Genomic DNA, 15,247 nt, shown 5'->3' on the forward strand with positions numbered 1-15,247 from the left:
CAGCACATTCCATTAAACTGTGCTGTCTTCATCAAACATCTATAGAATTCACTTTTTCATTTTTACACAAATAGCAAAATACAGATTTCCACACCAGCATCGTGGCACCCTTGTTACTCCCAGTAATTTATTTCATGGGATTTAATGTTTCTTCTGTAACATGACTGTGTTTGCTATTTTGTAACTAAATTGGGTTCTTATACCAATAGAAACTGTGTTTCACATAAATAATAAATTACTCAGCATAGGAATAGACTTAATATCCTCTTTTAATAGGTAAACTTTCTTGAAAGTCAATGCATGATTCTTTTTCCTTTTGTCTAAATATTAAGAAATCAAATTGAGCTTATCAAGGACTAGACCATTTATTTAAACATAGTTTCATTTACCATGTTCCAAGAAGATCACAGAAATAGAAGACTGTTGTTCAGATGTTCAGATGTCCGATTCTTCAGAAGCTCATTTAGGATTTTCTTGGAAAAGATACTGGTGAGATTTGCTATTTCTTTCTCCAGCTCATTTTACAGATGAGGAAATTGAGGCAAACAGGTTAAATGACTTACCCAGTACCATCCAGCTAGTAAATGTCTGAGGTCGAATTTGATCTCTGGAAGAGTCTTCCTAATTTAAGACCTGGAACTGGACAAGGAGGGAGAAAATATGTTCATTTCTAGGGTGAGATGAGAGAAAGAACAGCTGAGTTGAGCTCTGAAGGATAGGAGGGGACTTCAGTAGCCAGAATTGGGCATGGTGCTGGTGGCATTCATGGAAGTCCTGGAGGTTGATATGAGCAAAAACATGACGATATTACAGGAGTATAGTTTTGGGGGGTGGGCAGAGGAGACAATTCTAGCAGCAACCTCAAGAAATCTGCTTTTCCTTAATTAACCTGTTCCTTTGCCCTATAATTCCATCCTAGGCATTATTGGTGAATAAACAATTTTCCTCACTACCTATTAGGTAGCTATTGGCACAATTTTTAGGGTTATGAATTTTGAAATTGTAAATGCTAATAAATAATATAGTCTGAGCTAATATTATTCATGAGGCAAATAATTCCAGTGTTCAGTGAATGTCTCGCCCATACTAAGTGCTTAATGAAATCTTGTTGATTGACTGATAATTCTTATATTGTTCTGAAGACAAATCAAGCCAAAACAATAAGAATTTTTAAGTGTCTACTATGTATCATGTACTACGCTGAGTTCTGAAGATATAAAGAAAGGCAAAAATAAAGTCCCTGCCCCCAAAGAATTCACAATCTAATATCAGTAAGGTGTAATCATATGGAGTTATAAACCAAAACTGGGGATGGGGGTGGAGAGGAAAGTGGATGGAGTAGAAAGTAGAGTTACTAGGGATAGGAAAGTGATCAGCTGAGTCTCGGATGGATTTGATGAAAATACCAATTAAGCTTGTAGCTGACTCTTTATCTAGGGACAGATAAGAGGGTATGTCTCATGGAGTGGAAACAAAACCATTGGGGCAGTACTGACCAAGTCTCATAGTTTGGAGGATGCCTCCTAATGACTGGCTGACTGAGAATTAGAGACTTTCCCAGTATTATATAAAAATGAATTGTTGTGAACATCCCTCTGTTGTTCAGACTTTTTGTTTCACAAGTCAGCAAAGTTGAATTAATAGATTCTTTCAAGAAATGGTAGAATGAAATTTCTGAGTCCAATTATTGAAATTGTATGTCAGGTATAGGTATCAATATATGCTTAAGTGATCATGAATTTCTATTGTCCTAATTAAAATTAGAATTTGCCCTGTTAAAATTAGAATTGCTTTTTTAATTATCTGGACAGTGGGGAAGAGGATATGATATTAGAATAACATCCATAATTATTCATTCTACTTTGCATTTAAAAAAACAGGTGAACAACTAATAAATGAATCAAAAAGGTATTAAGAAAAATAAAAGTTGTTTTCTTCAGGTATGACATTACTGTGATTTCAGTACCTTAATATTTATTCAAGTTAGAAAACAGGCTCAATAACTAATATTTGGGAATTTAGTTTTTAATGAAGTAGTTTTTCTCCAGAGAGTATAAAATTGCAAAGAAGAGGTCTTCATACATCTGTTTGATACAAGTTAGTGTAGTATTAAAAGCAGTGGCCTGGAAAGATCTGGGTTCTAGTTCAATTCTGTGAATTCTTTATTATGTGATCTTGGGTACTTCTTTGGAGATTAGTTTCTTCATCTCTAAAATTAGGAGACTTCACTAGATGACTTTGAAAGTCTGTTTGAATTCTATGATTGTTATGGGTGGGCTTAATTTTGTTTTCTTTAAGAAACAGAAAAATGAGAATTGTCTTCATTGATGGCTTTTAAAAGTGTGCTAATACCCTTCTAAGTTAGAGCAGGAGAAGTGGAAAGATTATGCTGTTGGTTTTCTCAATAGGCTCTGTGATTACTCTTATTTAAAGTATTCTCAAATGAACAGATCATGTTATGTCACTTGCAAATATAGATTTAGAATTGCATTAGAAATGAGTAAATATATATCAAATTTTGTCTCATTATGTACCTCGATCCTGAAGTAATAAGAGACACATTTTTGGTCTTAGTCTTGACAAATCGTGAATATAATGCCTTTGAAATATTTTGAAGAATTGAAAACAAATATACTTTCTTATTTATCTATCTACTGATGATAACATTGTAAAAATTCCAATATTTAGAGGGAGAAGATGCTGAAATACCTACCATAGGTCACAAAACCTATTAAGGGTTATAATGACTTGAACAATTTTGCTTTGACTTGTACTTTGACATACTTGTGTAGACCTGACCAAAGAATACATGAATCAATCTAATATAATCGTGTGTAGTTTCATAGTCATTAGGATTTGTTTTTACATTACAATTTTAATTGAACAAAATACATTTTAGATACAATTATATAGTTAGGGTCTTTCTCAGCAGTGTAAATATAGACAGGAGAATGATTCACAAAAAGGATTGTATATAATATGTATAAACAAATCTCTTCTGGCAAAGAATTTAGAGAGACCTGTAACTGTCTTCAAACATTTGAATTGGTACCTTATGGAAGAGGGATCATGCTTGGCCTAGAGGATAGTGTTAGAAAGCAAAGGATGGATGTTGCTAAGTGGCATATTTGGAAGCTCAAGGATATAGTAGATCTTCCTTTTCCAGACCCCACAAGATCACCACTTGGAGTCATAAAGCAAAAATTAAACTGACCTCTTGAAAGTTATATCATGGCAGAGATCCTTTTGCAGATATGAAATGGGTTGGATAGGTTCTGAGGGTCTACTATTTCTCAACTCCAAACCTGGGAAATAATAAAATTTTTTAAATGAAAGGAAATTTTGGCATGATTCATAAGGTCAGCTTGTCTTTTGCTACCTATCCATGCTACTTTATATATATGGAAGGTTAAATTAAAGGGTAAAAAAGAATGATTCTATTTTGGTGACTGAGAATCAAAGCCCGATTCCCTTTCATGACTTCTTTCTCAATCCCAACCTAGCCATGGCTATCTTCTGAGTTATGCTTTGATCTAGATTGGCCTATTGGATCTTTGCTTGGAATTCAGGGAAAAGAAGTGTTATTATTTATTTATTATTTAAGTCTAAGAAAATGTACTCTGACAGATTTAAAATGATGTAGTAGAAAGAGTACTGAACCTAAAGTCTGCCTGTAGGTGACCATAGTCAAGCCATTTAATCTCTATGCCTCAGTTTCCTTATCTGTAAAATATCAGTAAAAATAACTATGATGCCTATTTTTCAGGTTGCTATGAACATCAATTGTGGTAGTTTGTGTAAATAGCTTTTCATATTTTACAACTCTATTCATATTCCAATTTTGAGTATTTTTAGTTCCTTTATTTGTGAGCCCAAACCAGAATGTGGTGATTTAAAAATTCATCCATGCTAAATATAATTTTATATGGTATAAAAGATACTTATTTTTATAATATTTAATGGAAAAAGCTTTTTAGCCTATCACACATAAATATAAAAGGGAAAATGATGTCAACATCCAATTATTTTAGTGAAGTTAAATATAGATGTAAAAATATTTTCAATTACCATTTACTACAACAGTTGCTGTGAAAAATGCAAGAACAATTTACCAGTTCATAGGCGAGTATCTAGTGACCTCAAATGGGAATCATAAAGTTTCTTTTCTAATGTAAGCATTAGATTACACATAGGAAAATTATGTTTTTCCTTGCATTTGACTTGCCACATCAATTGAACAGAAACCAATCATTGTTAATCTAATTTTTTTTTCCTCATGTGACCAGCTGTTATACAAACCAGACTTTCCTTGCAGTAGGGTGGTTTTCCTCTTCATAATCTTTTCTCAGAGTTTTGCTTGTATTATCTAGGAAAATGGCCTTGCTTCTCCCTTCAGTAAACTGCATGTTGTTGATAAAATCTAGTTGAACTTGTTTTAAATTAATTTTTAAGAGAGAAATTTATTCAGAGGTCTTTAGACTTATAAACCCTGTTTTAAATTGTGGATTTTTTGTAAAAAATTTCAAATTTTTAGATGTTTTAATTGAGTGAGGCTATCTCAGGCAAAAGAATTAGATACTATAGGTTAGAGTTAACAACTGTGGAAGCTACTAGTTTTATTACTTTTTACAGATAAGAAACATGAGGCTGGGAGTAATTAAGTTACTTTCTCTGTGATTAAATAACTTTTATATAGGAAGTAACTTATCTGAAAAGTTTGTCCACTAAATTTAATATTTTCAATGACTGAGGCAAAGCCCTACAATGCCTCATGGTAGTAATGGCTCAATAGTGCAGACAGTGTGGTGGCCATTATACCCCAAGAGTTGCTGTCTTGTTTCCCAGTTCCTTTGAGCATTTCTTTACCCACAAGGCTTATAAATAGACTCCCCTCCCCCTTTACTACTGAGTAACTGGAAGGGCAGCTTCAACCTGAGAAGAGGGGAGATTATTTCATTATTCTCAGGGTCAGCAAAGAAGGAAGCAGGAGGAGCTCTAGGCCATGAGGGGCATGTCTGGCAGGACAATTCTAGCTACAAGAAGGGTCATTGCATCCCATGTTCAATGTCACATTACACTTTAATAATCTCAGAATTCTTTGGATAACATTTACTATTTAAAAAAAACTTGAAATATCATTTAGTTGTAATTCTGGAGCTTGTGAAAAGTGTTAGATAAATAATTTGAAGTAATTTAGCATCGTGATTAAGAACTACATTTATGATAGTAGGTATTAAAGTTGTAAATACATTGAGAGATTCCCATGCATGCCTACTCTTTTAGCGCTGGATGCTTTTGCACAAGTCTATGCTTTTGGTCCATAAAGAATGGTCTGTAGAGAAGCAGTTTAGCCAGTTGTTTACACATTGCTTCTGAATTCACTGGTAGAAGTTGTTGGTGTCCAAATTTCTTTCTTTGCTAGCTTTTGGTTGTTGGGTTTTTAACTTTTTTAGAGTCAATCATCTGTTTCCATGGAGAATATTTTGTTTCTATGTGTGCGATCCTTGCGTGCTCTTGTTTTAAAAGAGAATAAGATAACTATTTAGCCTACCTGTAGAAAATAGTCTTACTTGTGGTTGTTTTCTAACAAGAGAAGGTAGAGTTGATTGTTGTGTGTTTTTAGCTTAGTTCATGTTATACTTGACTTCAAGTTTTAAAAAGAATTTATTATACTAGTGAAATATATATTGGTCCATTGAAAATGGTATCCATTAATAGTTGCCATGATCTAGAAGCTGTTATTATCAAACTAGAACTGAACTTGTTTTTCTCCTGGCTCTCACAAAAGGAAACTATTGAAGACCAAGACCAGCATATATTCAGTGGTAACTAGACTCGATCTGAAATTATTTGGTTTTGAATTCTTTCTTTTTTTGTAATCAATGCTAACCATATTCACTATAGTGCACTATCATCTCTTCTATGTAAGTATTGTGAAAAACTCTTTGTTTTTTTCAGGTCGAATGAGTGATTTGAGTATAATTGGTCATCCAATAGATTCAAACTCAAAAGAAGATGAACCTTGCAGTGAAGAAACGGATGATCAAACTGACTTTCTTACACTTTTACCTGACTTCATTGAACTAGAACCATATTTTGTAGATGAAGAAGATGATGACTGTGAAAATTCTACTGAAGTGACAACAACTCCATCTGTGCAGTATATAAATGGAAAACATCTCGTCACTACTATTCCCAAAGACCCAGAAACTGCAGAGGCCAGGAGAGGGCAGTTTGAAAGTGTTGCACCCTCTCCAAATTTTTCACACGGTAGTGAAACTAACCCTTTTGAGTTATCTGAAATGGAATCTTCCACTATATTGCAATCAAGTGAATCTAAAGAAACACTCGAGTCTTTTGAAATTACATGGAAGCCAGACACATATCGTGAAACACCAGAACCTTTTTCAGGTGGAGAATCAGATGTTTTCCCTACAGACCAACAGAGCGGGGCAACTGCTTTACATAGGACAGGGTCACTGGAAGTGGTTGAGCCAGTCACACAGAATGGTCCTGAACTTTTTAACCATTCAGATGAAAACAATGAAACAGCACCTTCATTTCCTGAAGAGTCTTCAGGTGAAGCTCTTGTCAACCAGGAGACTCAGGGAGCAGTCTTACCAAAAACTACAGAAGTAGCTTTTAAAGAAGTGGTTGGACATGATTCCATGATCACATCTGCTCCCATGACTGCTCCTGGTTCAGTATCAGTGGACATCTTGCCAGAAGAGAGATCATTTGTTCTTACAGGAAATCAGCAGGCTAGTACAATTTCTACAGTAGAAAGCTGGGAAGATACAACCTCCAGAAACACTACTGAATTTTTAGGAAATCCTCCTTTGGTTCTCATTCCAGAAGGTTCTGGATTTTTAGAAGAAGACAGTAACCAAACTTCTACAGTAGTAGCCAGCCTATTACAGCACACACTCACAGTTGAGATGCCATCAAAAAGTGTTCCCTTAAATACCAGCAAGGTCATCCCCACAGAAAGTAATTTAGGTGTTTCTTCAAGTGTTAGTTATCCAGTTTGGGAAGAGAGTTCTGTAGAAATACTGGCCACCAAATTTGAAACTCAAACTGAGGTTCCCAAATCAACATCAACATCAGCAAGCAGCATCAGCATATCTGCTGATGAAAAGAATCTAGGTGATGAAAGAGAGACCACAGGGGTCCTGGCTACATCTATGAAAGTATCATCCACACAATCCACTATGGAACAGTTAATTTTCATTTCTGAAATAAAAAATTCTGATGATGTTCAGCCTACAAATCCTGATTCCACCACCATTGAAAACAGATCCACAGAATTTGAGAACATAGTTAAATCTGACCATATCCCCAAAGAACCCCTGTTCTCAAATAAGTCTGAGGAAGAATACATAAATGAGAGCAGTACTATTCAACACAAAGTCCCAGAAAGTCCTACTACTGTGGGAGTTAGCTCTCATTCCTTCCTTCTTGAGGAAGGTTCTGGAGAAGTTGGTTCTGCTATGGAACTTACAACTGAATCATTAGCTTCATTAATTTTGAAGGTGACTAATGGTAATGAAGTGCGAACTGAATATGAAGTAAAGGAAATGACTGGTACTGTACCAACTCATATAGCATATTCTGTGACTTTTGAGCCAACTGAAGTTCTGAGTTCTGCCACAGATGTATCAGACATTGGAATTGTAAATCAAATGCCCAGGGGAAATTTAAGCACAGAGAAATCGCAAGAAGTAAGTGACTTCCTCACAGACTCTCCGTTAAAAGAAGTTGTGACTCCTGAATCTAGAGACTATTCAACAGTAGTTCATCTTCTAAATGTAGAGGAAACAGCAGCAGTAGAAGGTTCTGGGGAAAAACATTCATGGAGTCTGGAATAATAATACCTTTTGCAACAACTATTTCAGCTAGATCACAATCAGGAACTGATTCTGAAGGGTCTGGGGGCACAAAGGTTAGCTTACCAGCTCACCTCCCAGGAAAATTTCCACTTATGACTGAGGGCTCAGGAGAAGAACCAACTAAAATAAGCAGTTCTATTGATCATATATCTTCAATTACCACAGAAAAAACATCCAGTACTGATTTCCCATTTGCTTATTCAGGTTCTGGAGATGTGGACTTTATCACCCAAACTGAAGTAAGACATATTCCTTCCCCGCAGTTAATTCCTGAACATACTCAAGCAACAATAGGGGAAGCTGAAGAAGAGATTAACAGTACGGATTCTATGACTCATTCTGTTATAGTGCCACCTATCAATTTAACAGTAAGTACCAGGCATGAAGTCAACATAGCCAGATTAGGAATTGAAAGTAAAGTATCCATAGAAGAAAAGATGGCAGAACAAAAACCTTTTGAATCAGAAAAAAACACTGTTGCAACACAAGTAATTTCTGATACTGAAATATTTGCTGAAAGTGAACCAAAAACCACAGACTATTCCATTCTAACAACAAAGGAGACTTTGATTGGAAGTAAGGAACCAAGGCCCACAGATGGAGACATTTCTTTTGTTAGCACAATTGTTCCAAATTTAGAAGAAAAGGCTTTGGGCATCTTTGTTCCTCCTACAGAGGCTACCAAAGAATCACCTTCTTCCTCTAATGGTATCTCAGTGACCGAATCCCAAATATCTGAAAGCACAGGTATAAATCCAGCAATCGAAGAAGAAGAAAATACAAAACAAAGTATTCTCCTTGTTGAAAACGATCATATAGAAAACAATGGTCCTGAAGGTGCAAGGCCAACTGTTCAAGAGTTCCATACTGAGGCAGTATTTTCTGGAGAAGGATCAGGGGGTGAAGTTTTTCCTAGTCAGTCTACAGACCCTTTCAGTTTCATTAGGACAGAGGAAAGCACCAGGATGTTAACTCCTGACACACATCAGCCTGGAAGTTCAGAATCAAGTTTAGAACCTGGAAAAACTGAAGAGCAAGAAGAAAAGTTCAGTGGAATACATGAAGAAGTTAGATACTATGGTTCTCAAACAAATAATGCTTCAGAAATAAGTCACACAATAGCCAGTACATTATTTGAAAGTTCTGGGAATAATGGTGATGAGGAACCTATTTTATCACCAGTTACTCACTCCTTAAAAGTGGAAGATTCTGAAAATCAAATATTCAATGAGATAGAAGAAACTCAGACCAGTAAGCAACCAAACATCACTGAAAAATTATCTCAAGAAAATTCTTCCCAGTCAGAAAGTAGAGGAGTAACTTCTTCTACCCTATTTTTCACTAAACCTTCAAGTCTTGAAACTGCTGATGTATTTGTAACTTCAGCACCCCAAATTTCTGATCAGTCTTATGAAAACTCCGGGGAAGGATCTGGGTGGTTAGGTGGGGCAGATTCAGTTCATGCTAGTACAGTTGCTCAGAGAGCAGTAGTAGTCACCACAGTAGTTCCAAATAGCCACGAGGTAAAATATTCTGAGTTTCCAAATATAGAAGCTTTGGCTACAAATGAATCACCAACAAGGGTATTACCAACTCAAACAGAACAAAATAAAAATTTCCAAAACTTACCTGGCACCCAGCCTAATCTAATGGCATTTGAAAGTTCCACAAGCCACTCCTTAGATGGTTCCAAGGAGTTTGAAGTCATCACTTTGACACCTGAAACAAGAAAATTTACAGAAAACATTATTTTAGACAAAGAAGACAGTGATTTAATATTGCCTACTACCAAGAGCACAACTTTTGAAATACTACCTGAAATTACAACTGACAAAAACATTATCATAGATATAGATCACACTAAAACAGTATATGAAGACATATTAAGAGGGCAAACAGAAACAGATCCAGAGCTACAATCAGGTCCATATGGAAGTAATGAAGAAAATATTCAACTCGAAGAGAAAGAAGCTACAGCATTTAATCTTTCTTTCACTGAAGAAAAAATGGAAGGATCTGGCGATAATCTTTGGCCTGGCCCCACTCAGGTAATAAGCAATGAGTCAGCAGCTTCTGAAGATGAAATCAGATTAGGCCAGAACTATATCTCAAGGAATAGTATACACTTCACAACTGGAATCCCTATTCCTAGCATGGCAGCTGAACCAGGTGTTTCACTCCCCACAGCATCATCCTTGGCCATTCCTAGTATGTTTTCCACAATCAGTCAAGACATGAAAGAACAAAACTTTGAAGCCAAATATGTTGCTACTGAAAGTACCTTGGATGATCTCTTTGAATCAAGCACATTGTCAGATGGACAACCAATTGCTGATCAAAGTGAAGAAATCTCCACTTTAAGTTATTTGGAAGGAACACAGTCTGAGGATAATGGGAAGAAATTTATGAGTTCTTCTTTCAAACCAGAGACATCTTCTGGGGCAGAAGAAGTGATCAGTGATACAGTGGATGTAAATATTGCTCACATCAAATTAATTGCTCAGGATTTGACTCCTGAGGTGATCGAAGGATCAAATCCCACAGAGTACATTGAAACATCAGATGCAGCATCTGCAGAATTGTATTCTCAAACTCCTTCAACTGGAGCAACTGTTCATTTAGTTAATAGTGTATCTGAATTCCCTAAAGTAATCACCCCAAGTTCTGCTTCAGATACAGATTCAGATGTGCACCAAATTTCACACGAACAGACTTTTAGAGAAGTTAATTCAAATGCTGAAGCAACTTTCAAGCCACCAGCTGAAGTAAAATCTCAGGGAATTGATTTTCCATTCTTGGCTTCCCCTGACACTCATTTAGCAGTGGAGGAGACAGAGACGTCTGCCACAGAGGTTTTAGTTGCTAAGGGAGAAACCATGGCTCCCGAATATTCTCAAATTTATACTGATCAGATATTTTCTGGAGAAACAATCAAAACATCTCCAGGGATTAACCCAGCCAAAGATGAAACATTTCCAGAAGCTGCAGGTGAAAATGATTTAGAAGATGCTTTTCAGGGACCGCTTTCTATTCCTACTTCTCCCAACTATGGTGTTGTAGGAGATGTTCTATTGCAATCTGGTCCACAAACCACTGAAAACCCAACTACACCTTTCACATCCATAGAAATAAGCACTGAAACACAATCAGTTTACAATGGAGTAGGAAGTAATCAGACACCTGCAAGAACTCCTGATTCTGATGATCAGGCAATGATAAGCACTGAGGAATTAAATACCGAGCATATAACCTCATCATTTCTCCTTCTGGAAACTTCTAATGGAACGGATTTCCTGATTGGCACTAATGAAGATTCAGTAGAAGGCACAGCTGTATATTTATCAGGTAAGATCACAACACTTGTAGACTTGTTCCAAAAGAATAGGAACATTAATTTTGATCTAAAACATATGTATGTATATATGTACATATGTTTATACATATATGTAGCTATATTCCTCATAATATTAAAATACTGTAGTTATAAAGACAAATGATGTGTATTTCTTATAGTAGTTCAGGTCATGATTCAATAGTGGAATGTAGTGAAAATAATGGTATCACCTAAATTTGGGCATTAAAAATAAAAGGTTTTATAAAACATAGATGAGAATGCCATAATAACAGTAATTCATGAAATTTAACTGGTTTTCATTCTCAACTAAAACTCTTTTATTATATATTGCCATTAAATATTTATTTTAAAAGTGGAGAAATATTTTCTGTCATTTTATTTCCTATTGTAGATTCCATTGTGGCACCATCAAATCTTGAACAAAAATATGTTTTGCACAATAGCTACTTAGATATCATGGGAAATCCCTCATAGTTTCTACATTCAATACTCAGACTTTTCTGGGCTCTGCTTTATAGCTTTTATATGTGTTGATTTTTTTTTTTAACAATTTCTGGGTTGTGTTTTTCCTCAGAGAGACATGTATAAAAAGATCACCAAAAAGATAACTGTTGTCCATTACTATTTTTAAAGAAGATTTTGCACTTATTAAACCACTGATAATCATAGTGTTTACAGTGTCAAATTTAGTTTCTCATAGTTCTCAAACAAAATATTAGTTCATTTTGATAAAAAAAAATCAGGTGACTTGCATTTTGAGTATACATATATGAATATATATTACCAATATTTATGAATGAAGGTAGTCATTTAAATAGTTATGATAGCAGAACAAACTACTATCTCCAGTTGTAATTGGCATATTAGAACAATTTAATATTCTTCCAGAGTAACACCTGTAAACAGTGTTCCTTTGAAATGAATATTTACTTATCTGATGATTTTTCAATAATGTTGAATTGTCTTTTGTATGATTTTGATTGTTCCAATAAATAATACTGCCTTTTGAGTCTGACCTTGAAAATTGGATTGATTATTTGCTTCATTTAGAGGAAAACTTTTCTTAAAATCAAAACAATTTTATAGGCAGTGTGACATAATGAATAAATAGCTGGTTTTGGAGTCTGGAAGAGCTGTTTTCAAGTTTAATCTCTAAGTTATGCTGGCTGTGTGTGACCTTGAATAAATCACACTCTTCAATGCCTTAGGGAGCTTGCCAAAACTAAATTTTAAGTCAGCTGCTATTTGCATTGGTAGAGGGAGTTTCCTCACTGGGAATTCCTTACATCAATGAAATCACAGGTGCAAGAGCAAAAAGAGAAGCCTAAAAACTGCTTGTAATATTTTGTGAGTAAATTAGATCAAAGGTAATTGAATGTTCCATTTTATTTTCTTTTGATTATACCTAATACACTATCAAATAATTCACTTGAATAATATTGATTCCCTTCTATTTGTCTAGAATTAGAATTTAAGTTAGAGAAAAAATCAAGATACAAACAAGAGCAGAACTTTATGAATGATTATGCTTGATGTGATAAGAAAATATTTGTTTTAGAAACAACTTGAGTTATTCGTTATACAACATTTATAGAGAATTAGTTTATATAAGCACCAAAACAACTTATCACCTTGATCTATTGAGTTTTTAAAAATAGATTTAATTGGTTCTTAGATTGGATTAGTTAACTGAGCTCATGCAAAATAGATTTTCTAGGCAAATATGAAGTTAGTTTCCTACAAACTTATTTTCTCTTGATAAATTTTCATCCTTGACCTAAATCTCATTTGCTTCACCTTCCAAGATAAGGACTCAATCCTGCAGAATTCTAAACTGTACATTCTATTACCAGACTCAACCTGTGAGCATAGCCATAATGGCCTTGCTTTCCCCCTTGCTATCTGCAGAACTGCAGAGTTAAATGAAACAGGCAAGATCTAAATAGGATTTAAAACAGTTCTAGAGAATGGAAAATAAAGAATCCCAGTAAAATTAGGGTAATTTAAGAAAAAGTTTAAGTATGCCTAATAACCTCTAGATAATGCAATGTCTCTAATAGTTTTCCCCTGAGTTTCTGAATATAATTAACACTCAGAAAGTTTGGTTTAGTTTTGACTGATTTTTCTTTGTGGGTATGGCTTAATGTCATCTACAGTGGTGTTTTTTCAATCTTAATGTGTTCCTTTTTATAGCTTTATAAATATTTTAACTCTTTCTTTTCAGGTACAATTACTTTAGCATTTTAAAATTGAGAAATCTGTAGATTATATTTTTATTTTTACATACATTGACTTATTATTTAATATTTTCAGCAAATATTGCATTTCCTATCTAAATATATGAATATTTTGAATTTAAATAGCTGGGTGAAGTATGTCCAAGTACACACTGATAATAAATCTAGGTTATTAAAATAAACTTTTGCCCAATTATTTTAACTGAACAAAATGTATGGTTAAAGTGTAGTAAAAATTAATGGTCTTTAGAAAAGATGTCTCTTTATAAGTACATATTTGCTTCTATATCTTATTTATATGCTAAAAGTTGAATTATGGACAACATAGGCCAATCATGTTTTCTTTTGCTTTTAAGTGAGGAAGGTATTGTATTTATAATTTGAAAAGTTGAGATTTCATTTTTAGGTGAGGTTTTGTATTTTGATTTAATCTCCTGCATTAGAGTTTAATCCATATGTTGCTTTTCTTCAAGTATAGTTTAAAGGAATACATTTGGAACGTGTTTTGGGAAAAGCATATTAATGTAGCAGAAGAAACTTCAGTGCACACTTTCGAAGAAATACAGTTTCTGGGCATTAAGTGGTAAAAGGCAATAATAATTCAAATGATGGTAACCAGCCAATCTGCTAAAAAAGAATGCATGTTCTATGTATCCAGCCATTCCACATGAACTAACCCTGTTTAAAAGAATACATTTCCATTCACTGTGCACATGTTTAATTGTTTTTGACTAAAATCAATTGCCATATCATGCCAACTAAATCTGCCATAGAGTCGCCAAAGATAGTGCAAAATTTAATTTTAAAATGATAGTGAAAATTTATCGAGAAAATTTATTATAATTTGTAATAAATACAAAACTGAAAAAAAAACACTCCAGAATGTAACATTCCTTGTGCAGTATCTCCTAATTGCTATCACAAAATTTATGTTATTTTAGGAACATTGTGATATTTGAATGTTAAAACATGTAAATATCTCAAGAATGAAACTAATATTTATCTTCTTCCATTGAACACTATAGGGCGTGATCTTTGCAAAACTAATCCGTGCCTTAATGGAGGCACCTGTTATACCAGAGATACTACTTATGTATGCACCTGTGTACCAGGATACAGTGGAGACCAGTGTGAATTTGGTAAGATGCCATTGGCTGAAGTATTTCCCTAAAACCAGACACAATTTAGCATTTAGTATTAAGGCTTCTGAGTGCCAAAAAAATCCAAATATATAGAGGCCATATTTATACTAGCAAAGAAAAGTACAAAAGTTGTTTTTTTACGTGAATTAGAGTACAATTGTTCAAATATTTCACTTTACTAGTGATGATTCAGCCACAGTGTTGATTAAATATTTTTATGTATATTTTACATGTTGATTTTTTTTTTTTTTGGTTTCATTTATGTATTAACAAGCCATGGATTATACTTTTTCTTCTCAAAATAATCATATTTGAGGGAGGACACTCTTGTTCTTTTTTGAAGTACTGAAAAACTTTATATGAAGAGAAAACTCATTTGGTTTCCTCAGAAACTTTTGTCCTAAGTGTACAAATCCCATGGGGCATTTCTTCTACCCTTTCTTCCCTCACCCCTGCCTCTCTTTCTCTTTAAAGAATTCAGGGACCCATGGAGTCTGGAAGTACTATCTTTCTCCTCTAGCTACTCCAAGAATTGCCCTACACACACACACACACACACACACACACACACACATACACGCTATGTCATTCAGGTTGTATCACTGCAAAGTAATTTTCTGTGAT

The 15,247-nt window shown here is 34.5% G+C and overlaps 1 protein-coding gene across 1 annotated transcript in view; it reads left to right on the forward strand.

The window, feature by feature from the left end:
- The window catches only part of VCAN (versican), a 123,221-nt gene that overhangs the window by 62,835 nt on the left and 45,139 nt on the right, over nucleotides 1-15,247 (forward strand). Inside the window, 3 exon segments of the mRNA XM_051993021.1 lie at nucleotides 5,959-7,836; nucleotides 7,839-11,234; nucleotides 14,507-14,620. Coding sequence (XP_051848981.1) covers nucleotides 5,959-7,836; nucleotides 7,839-11,234; nucleotides 14,507-14,620 — 5,388 coding nt within the window.

Source organism: Antechinus flavipes, chromosome 1, assembly GCF_016432865.1.
Source record: "Antechinus flavipes isolate AdamAnt ecotype Samford, QLD, Australia chromosome 1, AdamAnt_v2, whole genome shotgun sequence".
In the NCBI taxonomy this organism is placed as follows: Eukaryota; Metazoa; Chordata; class Mammalia; order Dasyuromorphia; family Dasyuridae; genus Antechinus; species Antechinus flavipes.